Consider the following 22,142-nt stretch of genomic DNA (forward strand, 5'->3'; position numbering starts at 1 on the left):
GTTTATTTGGGCCAGTATCCTTTTGCTGTTGCAGTTATCTAATGGATTTTTACTTCTACTTTGCCTCAACCAGTTGGTCAGTCTGTGCTGAAAGATATGAGCAAGGTGAGAAAGCTGAAACAGTCAGGTGAGCCTTTTCTTCAGGATGGCTCTTGCATCAATGTGGCTCCACACCTGCACAAGTGCCGGGAGTGCCGTCTGGAGCGGTACCGCAAATTCAAGGAGCAAGAGCAAGATGACTCAACTGTGGCATGTCGCTTCTTCCATTTTCGGAGGTGCTCAAATCCTTCCTTCCTTCAAATGTAGTCTGTGTGCAGGCTTGTACCATGCCCAAGCACAAAGTAAATATGTTTCACTTATTTAATATGCTTGGGTACAATAATGAAGATTCTGAATGTCTTGCAGTTCCCTGTATCACCTGCCTGTAATTCCCTCAGTGGGGTGGTAAGAGTTGCTGTTGGAAGATACAGGTATATGGTACTAAGCGAGCCTCCAGGTCCAGCCTCAGGAAATTGAATTTGCTTTACTGGGTAGAATTTTACTGCTGGCTAGCAGTTTGTGTGCAACAACTGTTATATCCCTCCTTCATAGAGAGTTTAGAACAAAGATAGAATTTTAGAAGTTCACAAGTAACAAAACATTGCTAGTATGAGGCTAATATTTGATTTGTTGATTTTGTTGAGAACAGAACTAATTTTTAGGAGTAGAATACTGCCTGTGCTTTTTCTGTCTTCTGTACCTGTCTTACAGTTCTTTACCTCTCATGCTTTTCTTCATCTTTCTTAACGGCCTATTCTAGTAAGTGCTAGGTGTCTTTCTCAGAAAAGATGTTTGTTCACTTTCTGACACGTAAAGAGTGGAGTAAATTTTTTAGTATGTGCCACCCATGCAGTAAGGATTATAGCTGCTTTTCTTCCCAAACTTGTTAAAAATTAATTTAGCTTTGAGGTTAAAGACAAGATTGGTTTTGCTCAAAAATAAAGTTACCTTTAATATTGGCAGGAGACATTCAGGATTCTATAACTTACACCTTTTGTTGTTGCACCTTTTACCACATAAAGACAAGGAGGGTCAACAGCTACTGGTAAAAGAGTTGTGACTTGACTCTGTGGAGAGCAGTGGCAAGAATAGTAGGTACAATAAGGATTTTTATGTCTTGTAATGTAGACTGTTAGAACAGTTGCCAAGTGCTAGCTGCCCTAGCCAGAACTGAAATATTGGTTTCCCAAAAGGCGGGAAATAACTTTCCCCTGAGTAGAATGAGAACCATGCACAATTTTACAAGCAGCATCATGCAGGAGCATAAATAAATTGAATTTTGTCATCTCTTTCTATCAATAGTATAGAGAAAAGTGACTTGCTAAACTGTAGCCATTTTCTATATGTGGAATTTCCCACCAATGCTTGCTGGGCCCTGGAGATTCATTCTAGTGGTTTTGCGGATGTTGCCTTTGCATACCTTATTCTCTGTTATTTGGATTTGCATAATAATTGTACTGGCAGATTATACCACCTAGTTCAAGCCCTTTTCTCCCTTTCTGGGTTAATGTTCTGACATAGATAGCATTATAAGTTAGTTAAAGGTGGTTGAGCAGCTTCTCGATTACTCCATCCTGTTTTCTGCAGGCTGATATTTACCCGGAAAGGTATTCTACGAGTAGAGGGTTTCTTGAACCCACAACAGAGTGACCCTGATGCCATGAGCCTGTGGATTCCTTCTTCCTCCCCTGCAGAGGGGATCGATCTGGAAACTTCCAAATATATCCTGGCCAATGTTGGGGACCAGTTCTGCCAGCTTGTTATGTCAGAGAAGGAGGCAATGATGATGGTGGAGCCACATCGTAAGCTGGGCTTTTGAAGTGCTTTTTGTCCATCTTCTCTATGTAATATGTGTACAATGCAGTGGAATACAGTTGAAAGTGTAATAAAACATTTTGTTAAAATCCTTCTCTTTTTCTTCCAAAGAGAAGTTTCTATTCACCTTTTTGGGGGTGTGTGTAATTGTGGGACCAGCATTTAGGATTTTTCTTTTGGATCAGTGCGAACCAGGAAGCTAACAGTAACTTTCCCAGACATCCTTAAATTATTTTTCAGTAAATAAATGCAGGAGTTGGTTGGTCTATGCTTCTAAGAGAACAGAAGTAAGTTCAGAATGCTTATCATACTGACGAGCTATGCTTTAATGAGGAGCTTTCCTTACATATTCCTATCCTGTTATGTTCTAGGGTCATCACAGAAAAGCTCAGGGTTTTCTAGGGATTGAGCAGTACTTGCATTCACCCTGCAAGGACTCAGCTGAGCAACTGGTTGCCAGCATTGCCAGTACAAGGGGAAGTAGGTTTAGAAAAAAATTTCCAAAGGTATCTAGTGCAGCCTATTGCACGGGGCAGTTCTGACTGTCTGATTTTTCCCTTTAGCTTCTGGAATGTACAAGGCCAGCCGTTTGGAGAGGGCTTCCCCTTCCTCAGTGAATGTGTCAGTTTAGAATCTGCAGAGTTGACAGGCTTCCAATTAGTAAAGTTAACTGTGCATTCTTCGTAGTTTTGTAAATTCACATTATCTGTTCATAAAAACTAACAGAAGTTTTATATTTTTGCTCTAAGTTCTATAAGTGCTCCTTGAAATTCAGCTACTGCAGATCTCTGTAAGGTGCTTCATTTCTCTGTAGCAGGTATGTTTTGGGACTTGACCTTACCTGCTCTTAGAAATGGGTGCTTTAATAGTGTCACAAGACTAGAAACTCAAAGAATGTGTCTCTGGATGTACAAAGTATGTGTTTCTATACTCTGTCCTCAAGTCATGTTTCTGTGAATTGTTTCTTTATCAATGTTACTGTGATATTCTCAAATTAGGCAGAAGAAATGCAAAATGTCAGAGCAGTAATTCCTACTGTTCCTTCTCTTTATAGAGAAAGTGGCATGGAAGCGAGCAGTACGTGGCGTGAGGGAAATGTGTGATGTATGTGAGACGACACTCTTCAACATCCATTGGGTTTGTCGCAAATGTGGTTTTGGGGTCTGCTTGGACTGTTACCGGCTGAGGAAGAACCGTCCACGTAGTGGTGGGTGCTGGGCTTTTTTCCCCCCACTGTAGTATTTATACTGGCTGGCTTTCAGTGGGGATGGTTTCTGGGAAGTTGCTGAAGGTTTTGTGGCAGAGTTAGTGAGTGTCTTTGGTGCTGCTGTTCCATTCTTCGTTTCCTTAGATACTCGTGTTTTATCTATTTGATTAGAATTTGGTTATTAAAATAACAATATCAGCAGGCATAGTCTGTCTGCTGAGACTACCGTATAGTTCTGACTTTTCCTCAGAGAGTATAAAGGAAAAAATTAAGTAATATCTTAACAGATTGGAACCATTGCGAGATGAAGTAGTAAACAAACATTGCAGAGAATTCCTTTCTATAGCAAGGAGTTAGAAAGGTTTTTTTGATTCCTTGGTGTACTAGGGTTTATAATTCAGGAAAAAGCTCAGTAAGTTCAATTTCTAACAAAGAGAGGTTCACCATTTACAAAAGTGAGCACCTGGTTGTTTTTTTTTTTGTGAGGGTGTTTTGTTCTGTTTTGGTTTATTATTGTATTGAGACTGCTTTGGTAGCATGCACACTCTCAAAGGACAGGCAAGTGTAAGGCTATTAGTGACAGTTACTTTATTATATGGAGCAGATTTACAAAATATTGGATGTTAGTAAGTATGAGTACCGCTGTCTATTTGTTATGATAAAGGTGCCAGAGAGCACTAAATGGATTATAAAGTCACCTATTTTTAAATCACTGTTGTGGGTTAACTCCAGCAAGCAACTAAGCACCATGCAGCCACTTGCTCACTCCCATAGCACTGGGACTGGGAAAGAGGAAAGGAAGAATAAAAGCAGGTAACTTGTGGGTCAAGGTAAAAATTGTTTAATAAACAAAGGAGGAATAGGAAAAGAAAACAAAACGAAGGAAGCAATGCAAAGGCAATCACTCACCACCTCCCAGGGGCAGGCTATTTTCCAGCAGTTTCCCAAGCAAAAGATGGCTAGCCCCCTCAAACTCTGCCTCTGCTCTGTCTTTGTTGCCGAGTGTGACATTGTATGGCATGGAACATCCCTTTGCTGAGTTTGGGTCCCCTGCCTGGTGGTGTTCCATTCCAACCTGTTGTGCACCCTCAATTCGTTTGCTGCTGGGGCAGGGGTGGGGGGGCAGGTAGAGTTAGAAACAGAAGACCTGGACACTGTGCAAACACTGTTCAGCAATAGCTACAACATTAGTGTGTTATCATCATGGTTTTGATCATAATTCTAAAACAGCACTGCAAGAGCTGCTAGGAATAAAATTAACTCCATCCCAGCCAGACCTGGTATAATAATGAAGCCTATGAAATTTCTGCCAGAATACACCAGAAGAGAGCATAACAGTCTTATGATGTGGTTAACCAGGGTGCAGTGGATATAGCTTAAAGTGGGTAGAATAGGGTTTCTTGTGTTGTAATTATGTTTTATTAATCAAGTCTGAAATTTTAGAATGGACCAAAATGTAGAACCAAGGCATTACTTAAATACAATTGCATGCTTTGAGGCTTCTGACCTTTGAACTGTAGAAACAACCTACACAGATGCCAGGTCTAAGGGACCCTGAAATGAAGTTTTATGTGATCCTTCTCATATTCTATCACACTCATCCTTGCCTTCTTTTTAAAGGAAGAGAGTGGCATGCATTTTATGCAGCTATGTATTTGTAAATCAAACTTGGTGTAAAATCTGAAGAATTATAAATTTGTCAGGCTACTTTTCAAACTACTAATTTTCTACTTTCTAGCTTTGTAAGGAGATAGGCTGACAGGAGAGCTTAGTTTTCTCTTCCTGGAATAGATCTTCAGAAAATTTTTTGTTGAAAAAGCTTGAGAGATGATAAGAAAAGATAGAATTACTCTGTAACTTAGGAAAGTATAATGAGAGCAAAAGTATGATATTTAAAAATTGAGGCTAGAAGCCAAGGTTTTTAGTTGACTGAAATAAGCAACTAGAGATGAAGAAAAAGTGACTGTGGTAGTTTTATAATCTGAAGAGGCAAAGAAGTTGCTGTGGATCCTGGTCTCATGGCCTGTATTTTATAGTTTATTTCCGAGATAAACAGGTTAATCTCTGCACTGTACAGAATAAACAAACAAACAAAAAAGCAACAAACCCCAATGTTGATGCAGAAATACTCTGATTGTAAATTTTTAGTGAATTCTGTACAAAATTTTACGTTTTTATGTGTCTTTATTCTAGAGACAGAGGAGATTGGTGACGAGGAAGTCTTTGCATGGCTGAAATGTGCAAAGGGTCAGTCTCATGAACCAGAGAATCTTATGCCTACACAGATCATTCCTGGTACAGGTAATGCTTGAAACCTGAAAGAAAAAAATTCCAAATCTTGTCTCAAGCAAAAGTGGAAAAACTACTAAGATGGTTGGTGTTCTGGCTGATACCTTTCCTACCATGGATTCAGAGGAGTGTTCCACTTGTGCTAGTGGAAGGAGTGAAGGGACGATAAATTAAGTCATATCAAGCTGTGAATTTCAAGTGAACACCCTGCTGATGCTGGCTGTGACTTCTTGTGCTCAGCTGGTTTTAATTGTATCAGAAAATTTTGTTAACTTGCAAGAAGTTTTTTTTTTTTTTTTTTTATTCGGGGAGAGAAGTGAATAGTCAATGCTGACCATTTACTTGACAGTTTGCATAACTGGTCCTAAAAATCAGAGAATCACAGACTGGTTTTGGTTGGAAGGGACCTTAAACCTCATCCAGTTCCAACCCCCTGCCATGGGCAGAGACAGCTTCCACTAGAGCAGCTTGCTTCCAGCTCCGTCCAACCTGGCCATGATGGGGCAGCCACAGCTTCTCTGGGCACCTTCCTCTGGCCAGTGCCTCACCACCCTCACTGTAAAAAATGTCTTCCTTGTGACCAATCTAAACCTACTCTTGGTTTAAGACCACTGCCTCTTCTTCTGTCGCTACAGGTCCTGGTAAAAAGTGTCTCTCCATCTCTTTTATGATCCCCTTTTACATACTGAAAGGCCACAGTATGGTCTCCCCCAAGCCTTCTGTCTCCAGGTCAAACCATGCCGGCTGTCTCAGCTTTTCTTGACAGGAGAGGTGCTCCAGCCCTCTCATCATTTCTGTAGATCTGCTCTAGACCTGCTTGAACAGGTCCGTATCTGTCTTGTACTGGGCATCCCAAGCTGGACAGATGCAGGACTGCAGGTGGGATGGGGTAGAGCGGGATAGACTAGAGAAGAAAAATCACCTCCCTCGACCTTCTGGCCATGCTTCTTTTGATGCAGCCCAGGATACAACACGGCTTTCTGGGTGTAAGCGCACACTGCCGGCTCCCGTCCAACTTCTTACCCACCTGTACTGCCAGGTCCTTTTCTGCAGGGCTGGTCTCATTCCATTCATCCCCCCAGTCTATATTGATATTGAGGATTGTCCCAAACCAGGTGTGGGACCTGGCCTAGCTGAGACTATAGTTTCTGGTTCAAAGTTGCCTCATTGCTCTTGTCGTTGGACCTTATATAGAATAATAGGAGCAGATGATAATCTGTAGGATTTGCCAGGCTTGACAGCCTCTCAGTGACATTGCAAAGCTGGTGTTAGCACAGTTATTCACACTATCCAAAGACAAGTGTCTTGTTATAGCATGTGATCTTAAAGATACTTCGCAGTAATACTGGGGAAACAAAAAAACCCCAAACCATTCATCTGAATATATCTTACAGTTAAGGCCTTGGTTTTAGATTCCTATACATGTGATACTGAAGACTTTAACTTTGTTCCCAGCACTTTACAATATTGGAGACATGGTTCATGCAGCACGAGGCAAATGGGGTATTAAAGCCAATTGTCCGTGTATTAACCGGCAGAACAAATCAGTGTTGAGACCAGCTGTCACTAATGGAATATCACAGGTATGTAATTTGAGCCTGAAATGCCTTGTTTGACATTTACATTTTTAAGATGTGTTAAAATGTTAGATTCTTTAGAATAATCCATTGTGAAACACACTTTAATTTCTCCATATATATTCTGAGTGGTTTAGCTTAGCAAAAATCTTCTGGGGTATTTTTTGGAGATGTGTCCTGCAACATTATTTACCACGTGGATATTTGGGCTAATGCTCTTATGTAAAAGTTGGGTAAGAAGCCATTCATATTGATGCTGTATCTTAAACCAAACCACCAAGTAGCTTGCAATGTACGCATTTATTTTATTATGGTTCCTGAATTTTTTGCTGAATCTACAGCCGTTCTGCTACTGTTCACACCAAAAGTTATCCTATAAAAAAAAAAGAAATCAAAAAGCCTGGGCCTATGTTAAAAGACAACTAAAAGATGGCATGGTAAGAATTCATGCAACAAGGTCTAATGTGTGTGGAGAAGCAGCTCCTGTACTCTGCTGCTGTGTAAGCGTAAAGGAATTCTACTGTGTGCTTAAAGCAAATGATGAAATAAAATCAACAAACAAAATCCAATGCATTAGATAACTGTCTCCCAAGTTGAACTCTTCCCTTTATTCAACATTTAGCAGTTGTTTATATCTTTGTTTTAGCTTCCGACTGTAAATCCTAGTGCATCAGTCTCTGGAAATGAGAACACCTTTTCCACTGGAGCAGGGACAGCAGGAGTGGGGCAACTAGAAACTGACACCATTCCAAAATCTGAAGCAACTGATAATAGGATAGAAGAATCTGCAAAAGCAGAGACATTACCAAACAGTAATACTGGTGAAATAAAGACTAACAGACCGCTTTGTCCAGAAACAGCTCCATCGTCAGCCTTACACTGGCTTGCTGATCTAGCAACGCAAAAAGCAAAAGAAGAAACAAAAGGTGAGCAGAAGACATACTGTCTGGTGTTGGAATTAGAAGATACTGTTTGGTTGCTATTGTTTGTGAGAGTGCTTAGCCCTGAGTAGAAAAGAACAAGATGATAGTTTTCTCCCTTTGCCTCTTAGAACAAGTTTCTTTTACAGGTTTAGAAATACTCAAAGCTGGAAAGAAGATGATACAGCTGAAGATAAACATACTGTCTTGTCACTCCTGGTTTCTTTTATTGCCAGTTTTTGTATTTATTTTCTAAGTAATAAGCAGCTAGTATGTGATGTAATCAATTTCAGATGCAACTTTGTCACTTCACTGAAGTAAATAAAGTTGTTTTGTGTGCTGTGTGAAGAGTGCATTTTCAAAGAATTAAGAGTCCAATTGAAGGGTCAGAATGAAAGCTTAGATCTTCTTTAATGCTCGGTAGTTTCAGTGTGATTCTCAATATGAAATAAGTGTTTACAAAATACACTTCCCAGTTGTCAAGAGGTAGCACAACTAACACAGGATTTATTCCTGTCCATGTGTCTAGCAGGAACTACTTTATATGTCAGTGTTAAATGTTCATGACTCTCTAGTTTTTTAGGGCTTAGTCACTAATAATTTTGACCACAGTTAAAATATGAAATATTTCATATTGAAACACTAGTTCAGAAAGTCAAGGAAATGTTTATTTGATTGAGTCTATTACCGAGTTGTGGTTTGTTCTGTATTAGAGGCACTCACATCCACTGTGCTATTCAAAACAGCACATGAAGGGTAAAATTTATCTGAAGTATATGATGACTGTGAATTGAGATACCTCATGCACTGTTACGGTTATAATTTACCTTTTCCACAAGTTTCTATCTATACCCTATTTAATGAAAGACCAAATAACTCCAGAGAACTTTTTAGTCATTTGAACTTTATCTTCTTTTTTTTTTGCTGATGTTGCTATTTACCTTGCAGAATCAGGATCACTGAGGTCAGTGCTTAACAAAGAATCCCATTCACCCTTTGGATTGGATTCCTTCAACTCCACTACAAAGGTTTCCCCACTAACTCCAAAGCTGTTTAATAGCCTCTTGTTGGGCCCTGTGACATCTAGCAATAAAGCCGAAGGCTCCAGCCTCAGAGATCTGCTGCACACAGGGCCAGGAAAGCTTCCTCAGGTCCCATTAGACACAGGAGTCCCCTTTCCTCCAGTCTTTTCTGCAGCTTCGACGGTAAGTAATTTTGTGTTCCTTTGATATCTGGTCTGTGGAAGATTTCTTGATGATCTAAATGTTTTTATAGTATCTTATTTTTAAATGTTGAAACAAATGCAATGTCTCACCAAACCTGACCGCCCTACAAAGACACAGCAAATTCTGATGCTAATTGTTAGTTAGTGGTTTGGTTTACTACTGCTGTGGAGAAGCTATTCCTTGCAAGATACCAAAAAAGTGAGTTATATGTAGTCTTTAAATGGTTTAACTGATAATCAGCATCCCTATAAAAGCTCGCTTTAAATTCCACATCTTTAAAAATGTTGCAAGAGCATGCCACAGAAAAAGACAAAAATCTATGAGCAAACCAGTTCTGTAAAAACACTTGTATGTTCTTAAAAGGCATTTAAGATAGCAACTGCACTTTAAATTTGATTTCTATTTCTGGGTTCTTATTTTGGGTACTTTGGTTATCTTTAGTCCATTCTGGAGGAAATAACCTTAAAAAAGCCCTGAACAAATCAATGGTTATTGAAATAGGTAAAAGCATTTTGTTTGAGAAGAATAGATTCTGTGGAATTTATCAAGGCTTAGCTCTTCCTGGAGAATACTTTCTCCAAACACTCAGGCAGGTAGAATGAGGAAGATGATGAAATGGCTTGTCTCGTAGCAGATTTATTTTTTTTTTTTCCTCTGTGTTAGGATGGAAGGATGGAACCTTAATAATAGTTCAGAGAATCCTAGAATCCCAGGTTGGAAGGGACCTCGAGGATTATCTGGTCCAGCCTTTCTTGGCAAAGCAGGACTTAGACTAGATGTCCTAGCCTTCTCTCCAGCTGAATCTTAACAGTGCCCAGTGTTGGGGAGTCCACCACTTCCTGGGGAGTTTGTTCTGGTGGCTGATAGTTCTCATTGTGAGAAATTTTCTTCTTGTGTCCAATCAGAATCCCCCCAGGAGTAACTTCTTGTGCTCATCACCCCTCATCTTTTCCATGTGAATACTGAAGAGGTAGTGTCTGTCTTCTTTGTAGCCACCCTTTAAATACTGAAATGTGTTCCTGTTGTTTGATTTTCATAAAGGGAACTGTACAGGAAAATACATCACTGCTAAAGGAAAGTGAATCCAATACCACTTCCACCCCTTCTCATCACTGAGTTCAGGCAAAGAAATTGTGATCACTTGTTTAATAGCAAGTTACCCCTTCAAGGCTTGAAGGGCCTGTCTCAACTTGTACCCTTGTCCCACCAATTCCATGCATTCTCTTACCACACTGAATCAGATCTGTTGTGTAATGTCTTTTTTCACTTTCTTGACCTCTGGTCTTCACAGACTAATTTAGATTTGAAAGAACTTGAGGGTAACTCTGGTCCAGCCCCCTGCTTGAATGCCTAGATGCTTTATGTAGAATGAACATAACATACCTGAGAAGCAACAGTTGTGTTGATCAAATTGAGAGGAATAATAGATGGCTGCTTATGAAAAGTGTCATCTTGATGTTTCTGGAGCACTGAAATTCTGCTGTGAAGAGTAGTTAGCATTGACTGTAATTATTAAACTGGATATTATATATTCCATGGCCTCTGTAGAATCAGTGTAGAGGTACATTTTTAAGACCATTGTAAGCAGATGATTTTATGATCTAGTCTTACTTGAGAACAAATAAACCCCCAAGCAGCAGTACAGGCTGGGGCCTAACTGGCAGAAATGTAGCCCTTCTGAGACGAGCCTAGAGGACAGCAAGCTGAACATGAGCCAACATTCCGTCTGTGTGCAGTGCCTGTGAAGGCAAATGGTCCTGGGCTGCATTAGCAGGCATACAGCTGGAGCACATCAAGGAATGTGATTGTTCCACTCAACACTTGTTAGGCCACACCTGAGACACTGTTTCCAGTTTTGCTTTCCCCAGTTGAAGAATGACACTGAAAAAATGGAAGGGGTCCAGTGGAGGGCTATGAAGAATGTTTAAAACATTGGAGAGCTTCACACATGAAGAAGAGTTGAAGAAACTGATTTTCTTCATCTTAGAGAAAAGAATGCTTTGGGGATCTGATCGATCTTCTATCTAAAAGGTAGTTGTAGAGATCATGGAGGTACTCCTTTCACAAGGATATGTGTTAACAAGCAAGAGGCTGTAGATACAGGTTGTTTCAGGGAAAATTCTATCTGGATATAAGAAAAAAATCTCACTTTACATTCAAATATTGAAATAGGCTACCCGGAGAAGTGATGTAATCTCCTTCCTTGAGATGTTAGGTTTGGCTTCACCCAGCCCAGGGTAACTTAGCCTGATGTCAGCAGGCAGTTACACCAAATCTGTATGTCTTCCGTCTGACCTGGAATGAATATCTTCAGTTATGAATAGTGTTATGTTTAAATTCATAGCTCTGCATATGGTAAATTTTCTGCCTATTGATCTTTATTTTTAAAGAAGATGACAAAATTGTTCCAGTATTAGTTCTTCACTGTTTCCGTTCACTCAGCTTCCAGCCCCGTTTTTTTTTGTGGGTTTTTTTTATGTGTGGGTTTGGTTTGGGGTGTGGGGTTTTTTTTGGTTTGGTTTTTTGGGTGGTTTTTTTTTTTTTTATGTTATTTTGTTTGTTTGCTTGTTTTGTTGGTTTGTTTGTTTTCTGAGGGGTGTTTGGTTTTTTTTGGCTAAAGTAAGAAGCTCTTTGCTGCCAGAAATCTATCACACCCTTACCCCTTCCATAGATGTCTTGTGAATAATGGTCGTGTTAGTGTTTATCTTCTGTTCAATATATGAAGTATATTTAGTGTCTTAAGTATCTTGCTATAGGCATGAGTCTTCTACTTTTTTTTAGGTTAAGAACACGATTTAAGATTGTGTCATTAACCTCTTCTGAATTTTAAACACCCCTTGAGGAGTTTTAAATGTCCTTTGAGGAACATGTATGCCAGAATAAGAGAGGCTGTCTACCAATGTTTCTGTTAACATTGCACATAGAGGAAGCACTTTCTCCTCTCTGTCAGTGGTTATTTAATGTTTGCATACTCAGCAACTTATCTGTGCCAGAGTTGAATTCACTTTCTTAGAACTTAAGTTTTCTATTCTATGATTGTTCCCTTAACATTTTTTCTAGATACCCTGTAGCAGGTTATTTTAGGTTTTACTGTTATAAAGTAGGGCCATAGCTGTTTCAGTTCTTACTAGATACATGCCTATCTCCAAGCTGATTTGATTACTGTTAGGTGTTTTTTTGATAGCAAGATGTCCATGACTAAAATCTGAATGACAGCAGATATGTGTCAGTATGTATGCTGTTTTAAGACTAAACTTACTCGATTTACATTTTCTAGGGGGCCAAAGGTAAAGCCAGCCTGCCTAACTTCTTAGACCATATCATTGCTTCTGTGGTGGAAAATAAGAAGACATCTGATGCTGCAAAACGAGCTAGTAATTTAGCTGACACACAGAGAGAGGTGAAGGAAATGGTAATGGGCTTAAATGTGCTGGATCCACACACTTCCCACTCTTGGCTGTGTGATGGTAGACTCCTTTGCCTTCATGATCCTAGCAACAAAAACAACTGGAAGATCTTCAGGGAGTGCTGGAAACAAGGCCAGGTGGGTGATGACAGCCAACTCTTACTGATTATAAATACCCTGTTATAAATTTTAACCTGTACAACTTTATTGACAACTCCATTCAAACTTCGGCTAATTGCTCTTGAGTGAATACGATGAAGATTTTGACTGCAGCTCTGTAAACAAGACTCAGCAGCCCTGTCCACTCCATCCTTTACTGACTTGAGCCCGTGTGCTCTTGCCCAGTGAGTTTTTCTCAGCTTGCCAGTATGAGGATGTTTGCTGTGACAGCCTTTTTTTTATCTAATATGGTTTGTGCTGAACCTGCTCTATTACAGCCCAGTAGCAAATCCACTATGCTTTCCTGTATGATCCTAGTATCTACCCCATACTTGATGCTTTATAGCCTGAGGGGAAGGTACAGCTTCCAGCTGCAGCATGTACAAGAATACAAGTGCTGTATCTAGTAATTTCTGCTGAAATTTTGAGTGTACTTGATGCCATGTCTCATCCTGAGCCTACAGTCTGTGTGAACCCAAGTATTATTTTGAACTCAGCATTTCATGTATTGAGCACTCCTCTGGGTTGTCTGAGGAGTCATCAGCTGGTTAGGCTTTCGGTCAAGAGACTGGACCTTAGACCTTCTGCCAGCATCGTCACTTTTTCAGATTTCAGTATGTAGTGCTACACCTTAGGTTTCTCTAGAAAGGTCTGGTCAGACAAGCTGAATCTCAGCCATATCTCTAATAGAATATGATGTCCATTCAATTAAACTCTGTTCTTGGCACTTGGTTCTGTGGCTACCTCTGATGCCCTTGCCTTCACTGACTATTAGGAATTGAGATCATTGGTGCTAAACAGTTAACATCCTGTTTTCTGGAGCAAGTTGTTTGTTGGCTCTTCTGTTGTTATGCTAATGTTCTTGGCACTCACATGTACTTATTTGTGGATGTGGACTGCTGAGCTGTGGTGGAGGAACTGATCAAGCTGCATGTTTCTGTTTTGGCACTCAAAGTCCATTCCTGCCAGAAGCAGATTACTTTAAAATGAAGTTTAGCATGTCCTGTGGAACTCTTTGTTCTTTGGGTCCCCTGGGCACAAGCATAAGTAGCATGTAGCCATAAGAACTGCAGAAAGGACTCTGGCACCATCAACCACAGAATTACTGGTTTCTTTATCTGACTGCCCTAGCCAGCTCCTAATAGGTGGAAGAGGCTACTGTGCAGCACACCCTTGATTCTCAATGCTAAGTTGAAAAACTTAGCTCAGTGCTGGCGTTGCTGCTTTCCCCTGATGCAGTGGTGACCTGAGATTTTTGCAGTGCACAAAGGTCTCTTCTCTTCTTCTCTTCTCTTCTCTTCTCTTCTCTTCTCTTCTCTTCTCTTCTCTTCTCTTCTCTTCTCTTCTCTTCTCTTCTCTTCTCTTCTCTTCTCTTCTCTTCTCTTCTCTTCTCTTCTCTTCTCTTCTCTCTTCTCTTCTCTCTTCTCTTCTCTCTTCTCTTCTCTCTTCTCTTCTCTCTTCTCTTCTCTTCTCTTCTCTTCTCTTCTCTTCTCTTCTCTTCTCTTCTCTTCTCTTCTCTTCTCTTCTCTTCTCTTCTCTTCTCTTCTCTTCTCTTCTCTTCTCTTCTCTTCTCTTCTCTTCTCTTCTCTTCTCTTCTCTTCTCTTCTCTTCTCTTTTTTTTTCTTTATTTTTTTTTTCCCTCTCTCCTGGCTTCCCCTTCCACCCCTTATTTTTTAAAAACCCTGTTGCATATTTTTGGTTTATAAAGGATTTCAAGTGATTCTTCTGCAGTGCTGTCGTGTAAGCCATCTCCCTTACTTAGCAAAGAGCTCCTTAGTTTCTGTTCAGCATACTCTGATAATTTTCTCTACCCTATCAGCAATAATCATGTCACTGAGGAGGATCCTAAATCTTTGGTCATACTTAAAAAAGATACGCTTATCTGTTTCTCTGCAGATGAGGCTGTTTAATCACCATGTGCAAGTTGCTGCACATGGCTTTGGGGTTCTTGTCCATTAAAAAATCCTGAGAGGCTACTTGTGGAGTCCAGAGATGAAATTACAAATCTACTGTCAGATGTGTAGCTTGCAGTGTGCATTGCCTTCCAAGTTGTTGCACACTTGGAGGCTCTGGCTATAACTGTCATGCTCATGTACTGTTTTGACCCTCTATTTTAGGCTTCACCCCAAGATATGCTATTGATGCTTTTGGATGACATTATCATTCAGAGGACCCCTTGTATAGCAGCAGACTATTTTCTCCCTGTAGTCTAAGAGCAGATTTGGCAGGAAATGTCTTGCCAACCAAGTCTGCTATTCTTTTGTCTTGCAACCTTAGCTGTGTTCTCACTTAGAGAGAGCACTTTCTTCCATGAGAAATTCTCTGCTTAGTAGCTGGAAGGGTCCTACTAGGTTAAGTAGTTTGGGTTTTTTTTTTTTTCCCCCTTATGTTCAGTGGGTTGAGTAAATACAGCAGGGATCAAAATTTGTCATTTTCTTGGACTGAAGACTAATTTATCTGTTAGCCTTTATGTCTACCTGGCAGCAGTTTCTGTCCTTCCTGTGAAAGGTTATTTTACTCCTCATCCGTGATCCTAGGTTTTTTGTAGAATATGATTAAAACCTTTCCATTGCCTGAATGTTACAGTTGCTGCTGGGATCAAGGAATATATTTAAACTTGGGATCAGTGTGTCTTGCTTTGTGATCTTGGGGAGGTTTGCTGCTTATCAGGGCCTTACCATGGGACATAGTGGAAAGACTGCCAAAGCTTGTCTGTCCCTCAGATGTTTATCCTCTGCTGCTGTTCCATATTGGCCTGAAAAATAGTACCAGTCCAGTACCTGAATAGTATCAAGAATGACTGTATGGCTCTGGGAGAAATGGTCATGGAGCCCAGGTGGTTTTCTTAATCCTGGCAGTGAGTAGGTAGAAGGGGTTGGCCAGTCCTGCATGCCAACTATTGTTTGTGCAGCTAGTTTCAACAACAGGGATTTTGGGAACCTATTTGGGGATTGAGGTCTGCATGGAGGAGATGGGATCCATAAGAGTATTTTAGCCAACAGGCTGTCCAGCGTGATTAGGAGAGCTGTAAGTCAGGAACAATAATGGAGGGAGAGTATGACCAGTGATCAAGACAGTTTGTTTGGGTTGACAAGCAAGTAGCATGAATGTGAGATACCTCATACTCAAGAAAACGGGGATGAAAGATCTCCACCTCAAGCGTATGCACAATAAGTAAGGAACTGTGTACATCACAGCATTATGGGGAAAGTTCTTGTAATGTTTCTTGGAAATCAGCATGGCTGTGTCTTTCTGAAGTGCCTGCACACTAATGCATGCAATACAAGGAACAAACAGGAGGAATTAGTGTACATTTGCACAGCCACAATCTCACCAATATGATTGAGAAGTGGGGTGGCTTGTGCTACTGTAGTCTGGCAAGAGATTACATAGAGGTTGTTCAAAAAGGATGGTTCAGGTATGACAGGCTGGGACAGTGAGGAGAGAGCACTGCTGTTTATGTGAGAGAGCAGATGGAATGCATGAAGCTGTAGGAGCAGATGCAGGAGGTAGCCATGAGCTAAGAATGTGTCCTCTCAACAATGAAGGGCAGCAGTATTAGGAAGAACATTGTCAGTATGTCAGGGGAAGTGATCTCTCCTCCCTCACCTACTTGACACTGAGGGATGCCACACCTGGAGTACTGTGTCCAGTTCTGGGCTCCCCAGTACAAGGAAGACAAGGACTTAATGGAGAAAGTCCAACGAAGGGCCACAAAGATGATTAGGGGACTGGTGCATCTTTCATACGAAGAGGGGCTGGGAGAGTGTTCAACCTGGAGAAGAGAAGGCTCTGGAGAGTGTGGGGAGGAAATCATATCAATGTGTATAGATACCTGATGAGAGGAAATGAGAGAGAGCAGTGCCGACTGACACTTGCAGGACATGTCATGCATTCCAGCTGCTCTCTCACATAAATGGCAGTGCTCCCTCCTCGCCTTCCTGGCCTGTCATACCTGAACTATCATTCCTGAACAGCCTGTATGTATCCCTTGCCAGACTACAAGAGGCAGGGGGCACAAACTGAAACCTGGGAAGTTCAACATAAACACAAAGAAAACACTAGTGTGTGGGTGTTCTCTTCCAACTTAAATGTTTCTGTGGTTCTGTGGAAGCTTTCTGCCTTTTTTACCTGAAATTGACAGGACTACAGTAACAACTCCTTGTTCTCTTAAATCTCGCTCTTCTAGAGAGGGGGTTTCATTGCTGCCTTTTAGAACTTAAGGGCTATGTTTTGTTGCATTTGAAAACCAAGGCTATTTCTGTTATCCCCAAAGTTGTGGGTTTTCCTCCATTCATTTTTGAATGAGTAGTTTGTCCTCACTTAGACACTAAAATGGGTAGTATTCCTGTTAAAGGCCATTGGGCAATCCAGATGAAGCAGTGGATAGTTACTGGAGTGTTTTTAAACAACATAACTTTCAAGTTGCTCATTTATAGCTCTGTAGGTAATCTTTGCCTAATTTGCTGATACTACTGGAATGTCTAGGGGCATCTGTGTTCTTGGTTGTAGTGAGCTATTCATATGAATGAAGCCAAGATACACCTTCAGGTCATTGTTAATGTATAGGGCACATCTTGCATTAGCATTTGAACATAAGTAGCAGTTCCTAACCTCAGAACTCTTTACATGGCATAGTCCATGTGCGAGTTCATACACTCTTCCTTTTATCTCAAGTCTTGTAACACTCTCTAGGGATTGCAGGGTGACAGGAGCTGACCAAGGTCTTGGCCAGTGTTGAGAAGGTTGTCTGGTATACCTTTTCCTAGTATTAGTTTAGCAAATGCCTTGAGCATTAGAGGGTAGAGGCCACTCAAATCATGGTGTGGAATATATATATACGTGGTTAGCCTAAACATCTTAAAATGCTGTTTGCTGAGTGCATAGCCACTTTTTTGCTACTTGGCTTTGTCCCAGGGAATTAATGATGATCCATGATTATACATAAAGAGTTAAATTGTTTAAAAAAAAGTCCTACCAGAGTAAGAAAATTTCATATGAGAAGGCTTTTCTACTAATGCTGTTTCTAGTGGTAGTTGCATTTGTGCATAAAAAGGAGAGGTAGCAGGACTCAACAGCCAGTGTACTTACACAGGTGGATTGTGCTGGCTGCTAGACCCCTGCCCAGCTGCTCGCTCTCTTTTCCCTTCTCAACAGGACAGGGGTAGAAAATGAGGTGGAAACGTTTGTGTGTTGAGATGAAGACAGGGAGATCACTTAGTGATTGCTCTCACAGGCAAAACAGGTTCAACTTTTGAGAAAATAATTTATTTCCAATTAAAAATAGAGTAGGATGGTGGGAAACAAAGACAAAGCTAAAAATGCCCTACCCCCAGCCACATCTCTTTCTTCTTTTGTCCCTGGCTCTTCTGCCCACTCCCTACCTCGGAGCAGCACAGGGAGGATGAATAGTAGTGGGGCTTATGGTCAGTTCATAACACTTCACCTCTGCTGCTCCTTCTTCCTCATACTTTTGCCCTGCTCCAGTGTGGAGTCCTTCCATCATCCTTCATGAACTGCTCAAGCATCGGTCCTCTCCATGGGCTGCAGTCTTTCAGGAACGGACTGTTCCAATGTGGGTCCCTAATGGGCCCCAGTTTCTGCCAGAAAACTTGCTGCTGCATGGGCTTCTCTCTTAAGGGCTGCAGCTCCTACCAGAAGCCTGCTCCAGTGTGGGCTGTCCATGGGTGGCAGCTTGCTTGAGGGTATCTCCTGCTGCTGCAGCATGGGGTCCTCCATGGGCTGCAGTGGATATCTGCTCCAGCATGATCCTCCACAGGCTGCAGTGGGGCAACCTGCTTTCCCAATGGTCTTCTCCACAGGCTGCAGGCACCTCTTCCCTCTCCTCCTTCACTGACCTGGGTGTCTGCAGGGTTGTTTCAGTTCCTTCCCCCAGCAGCTGCAGAGCACTTTTTACCCTTTCCTGTTATCACAGAGGTGCTACCAGTGTCAGTTATGGGCTGAGCTTTGGCCAGCGATGGGGCTGTTGGAGCCAGGTGAAACCATCTGTGTCCAGCCATGAGGAGCTCCCAGCCTCATCTCACAAAGCCCACTTCTGCTGCCAGCACCTTGCTGTGTAGACCAAATACGCTTGCCTTAAAGCTTGTAAGTCTAATACAGTACCCCTTCTAAGGCAACTGCACATGGCCTGGAACTGAAGTTTGCTTTCACTCTGATTATTTGCTTGTTACACAAAACCCAAACATAGATGGAAAAAGATTTCTGGTGTCTTCTGTATGATGGTAGCCAGGAGTCTCAGCTCTTAAAGTTTGGCTGCATGTGTAAGAAATTTGGTTATGGTGGAGTAAGCATTCATCTTTGTATTCTCAGCCCGTGCTGGTATCTGGTGTCCATAAGAAGTTGAAGTCAGAGCTTTGGAAACCAGAAGCTTTCAGCCTGGAATTTGGAGATCAAGATGTAGATTTGGTGAACTGCAGGAACTGTGCCATAATTTCAGACGTGAAAGTGCGTGACTTCTGGGATGGCTTTGAGATAATACCTAGTAAGTAATACCTATGACTGACCAGTTTAACTGAGTAGTCTGTCTTACTACCTCCAACTCCTCTTTTTCCACCTATTTTCTTAAAAAATAAAAAATAACAACAAAATCCAAATATCTGTTAGTGTCATCCAAAGAAGCAATTGCTTCTCAGGTGTAGCACACCCTAGATAATACTTTATTGGTGAAGATTAGGGCAGGGCTGCCCGAGAAAACTACATCTGTACTATAGTGTGTTGGTGTTTGGTACTTTCATGTGTCAAAAGATGATCAACTTAGTGGGAAACTACTTTTTATTTTGGTGGGTTTTTTGGTTTTGTTTTTTTTTTTTTTACTTTGTGAAATTAGTCACCAGTTACCATTGTTAAGACAATAATTTGACTACCCTTACTCCTTCCAACCTCAACTTTTATTATAAAACTAAAGGGAACCTGCAGACCTAAAACAGACTGAAGCTTTTGGTGCTAAAACTCAGACTTGGTGGAATTCATCAACTAAGTAAACTTGACATTGAATATTATTTTGCAGTAGATCATGTATGAGTACAAACACAAGTGTATATGTACTATAAATAGCAATGCTGTATGTGTATCTCATGTGGTAACACACTACTTAATGCTTGAGCAGTTCTTCAAGAAAACCTTCTGTCAAGTATGGATGTGGAAGCTAACCAGTTAAAATTCCTGGGGATGTAACTGTTCAGATTAAAGAGCTTCTGAAAAGGAGTTCTCTATTTTAGATTGTATATACCTAGATCAGAGTGGGTTTATATTTACAGATGTTAGAATTGTAATGGTTCTTTGCAGTGTTGCTGATTTTAGTGTTGTGAATAAAGCATTCTCTATTTATTGCTTGTGCACATAGCAGAAATGGTGACTTAATAGAATGTTTGTTCATAGCAAATGAAGTGATAGGTTTGTAGACCAAGAATATTCCCTTCCCTAGTAATTTTTCAATAAAAGAGCTCTCAACTTTTGACATGTTTTCATATGATTCCAAGTACAGAGTCTTACTTCTTGTACTGTTAAATTTCATACTGTTTCCATTATGGCTGAGAAATAAATGGCCTAGAAGAAACTAATGGGCTGGTCTTTCTGTGTGTTAATGTTAATTGCGAAAATTCACGAACTCTTTACTGTTGTGCTAGGGTCATTCATGAAAATAGTCTATTTGTATGGGTCAAGTTATCTTTGGGAAGTGTTATTTGTTGTTTGCCTCTAGACAGATGATGCTCCTTTCAACAAAATTAGTTGCTGTGTTTCATTTAGACAATACTATTTTCATACTTCATATGAGAAGTGTTAGTGATCTAGGTTGGAAACCTGATCACTTTCACTGGATTCTTTTAAATACTTTTTATTTAGTGTTTTTCAGCCATGTGCAATCATCAGTTTTGAGGAACATTATCTGCTACTAGTCCAGAGATTTCACAAACTTAATTTATATGAAAACTTTGCCAATTATGTAATGACACTGACTTCTCTGCATTACATGAGTTTGAGATTTCTCAAATACATGGGTGGTTCCCACACACTTGCATTAAGTCATTGAAGAGGTGTAGAACAGGCACTGAATTTGGAGGTGGTATTGAGATAATCCATTAATTATTCAATATAATATTTTAGTTTTAATCTTGTTGCTGTTTACTTTCAATATCTTTGGGTTCTAAGTGGACTTCTAGCAGGTGTTTTTGTTTTGAGCCTTCTTAGACCTGCTTTTCTTTGCTAATGAGATGTTTTCTGGACTTTGTCTGATTTTGTGTGATTTGTCAGATCCGTTTGTTTTATTCCAGATAGCTCTTTACTCTGTCCTTTCTGAATAACCTTCCTTCAAGTTTCTTCTCCATGTTTGGAACAAAGATCCTTGATGAGTTCAAAATCTTGACTACAGGAAGTTCTGAAACAGCTTTAAAATCAAGTCTAAATTCTATCTAAAGTCCATAGCTCATCAAAATTTGTTTGGTTTAAATCAGTCAGTTTGGTTTTCATATCTGCAGTTCTTAATTCCTTTTAAGTTCAATAAAATAATATATTGCTGACTAAGGCTGTCTTCTGTAGCCTGTTGATGTATAACACAGATGTGAGTCACAGGTCTCCAAGTCCTAGTTTCTTAGGTATGCTTTCTCTTTTGGTGCTGTGAGCAGCTCTGCTAGGTCTAGGTAAGATCAGTTGCTTTTTGTTTGGCTGACAATCCTTGGTAAAGTAGTAATTAATTAAAGATATTACTTTCTGGGGAAGGGGAGATTGAAGGTGTCAGGCTGCAGTCAGTACACCCCATTTTCCAGCTGATGGCTTCATGTAGAGTTGTGAAGAATCTGGTAAAGAGTGAATTTTGTTTCTCTCAGAATGTTATGCTGAGCCTTCTAGGCTGTTCCACTTACCAATTCCACATATATTCTCTTAGCCATTATTAACATCTGAGGCAAACCAGCAGTTGATGTGCTCAGTGCCGTCGTATTGTACATCCACTGTTGCGTATGTAATGTCATCTTTCTGTGCTACTAGCTTTCTCTGTGACCAGTCAGGACTCAACGTTCTACTCCTGAAGTGAAGAATAAATGTTTGATTTCAGCACCCTGCTAATTTGAGTGCCTCCAGCAAAAAAGAATTGAAAAAACTAAAAAGGCTTTTCATTAGCTGCCCACCATGTAGCTTTTTTGAGTGTAGCGTACCATAGTTTCTTGCTTTATACTGAGGTTAGGGTTGATTTCAGAGCATGAAACAGTAACTTTAATTTTACAGAAGTGCCACTCCTCTTGAAATGAAAGATAAAACTCCTTTAGATTTTGGTAAAAGTAGTAAGGTAGAATGCATTGGAAAGGCTTGTTTTCAAAGCTGAATAAAACCTATTCTAAAACTTAGCAGCTGTGCAAGATCTGTTAAATTTTTACTGTAGGTAGTTATATAAACTGTTGTTCAATGGTACTATCATAATGCTTGGAAGCCCAAATTAAAATCAAGATTGATTTTGCTGCAATGTGAGAGGTGTTGGTACAATAGACTTAG

General features: G+C 40.4%; 1 protein-coding gene across 1 annotated transcript in view; it reads left to right on the plus strand.

Moving 5' to 3' along the window:
- Window positions 1–22,142, plus strand: part of KDM3B (lysine demethylase 3B) — a 56,977-nt gene that overhangs the window by 26,129 nt on the left and 8,706 nt on the right. The window contains exons 9-17 of the mRNA XM_065690858.1: window positions 74–275; window positions 1,627–1,841; window positions 2,909–3,061; window positions 5,255–5,362; window positions 6,806–6,933; window positions 7,574–7,853; window positions 8,796–9,052; window positions 12,351–12,617; window positions 18,969–19,140. Of these exons, the coding sequence (XP_065546930.1) occupies window positions 74–275; window positions 1,627–1,841; window positions 2,909–3,061; window positions 5,255–5,362; window positions 6,806–6,933; window positions 7,574–7,853; window positions 8,796–9,052; window positions 12,351–12,617; window positions 18,969–19,140 (1,782 nt within the window). The remainder of the gene's footprint in view (window positions 1–73; window positions 276–1,626; window positions 1,842–2,908; window positions 3,062–5,254; window positions 5,363–6,805; window positions 6,934–7,573; window positions 7,854–8,795; window positions 9,053–12,350; window positions 12,618–18,968; window positions 19,141–22,142) is intronic.

Source organism: Lathamus discolor, chromosome 10, assembly GCF_037157495.1.
Source record: "Lathamus discolor isolate bLatDis1 chromosome 10, bLatDis1.hap1, whole genome shotgun sequence".
In the NCBI taxonomy this organism is placed as follows: Eukaryota; Metazoa; Chordata; class Aves; order Psittaciformes; family Psittacidae; genus Lathamus; species Lathamus discolor.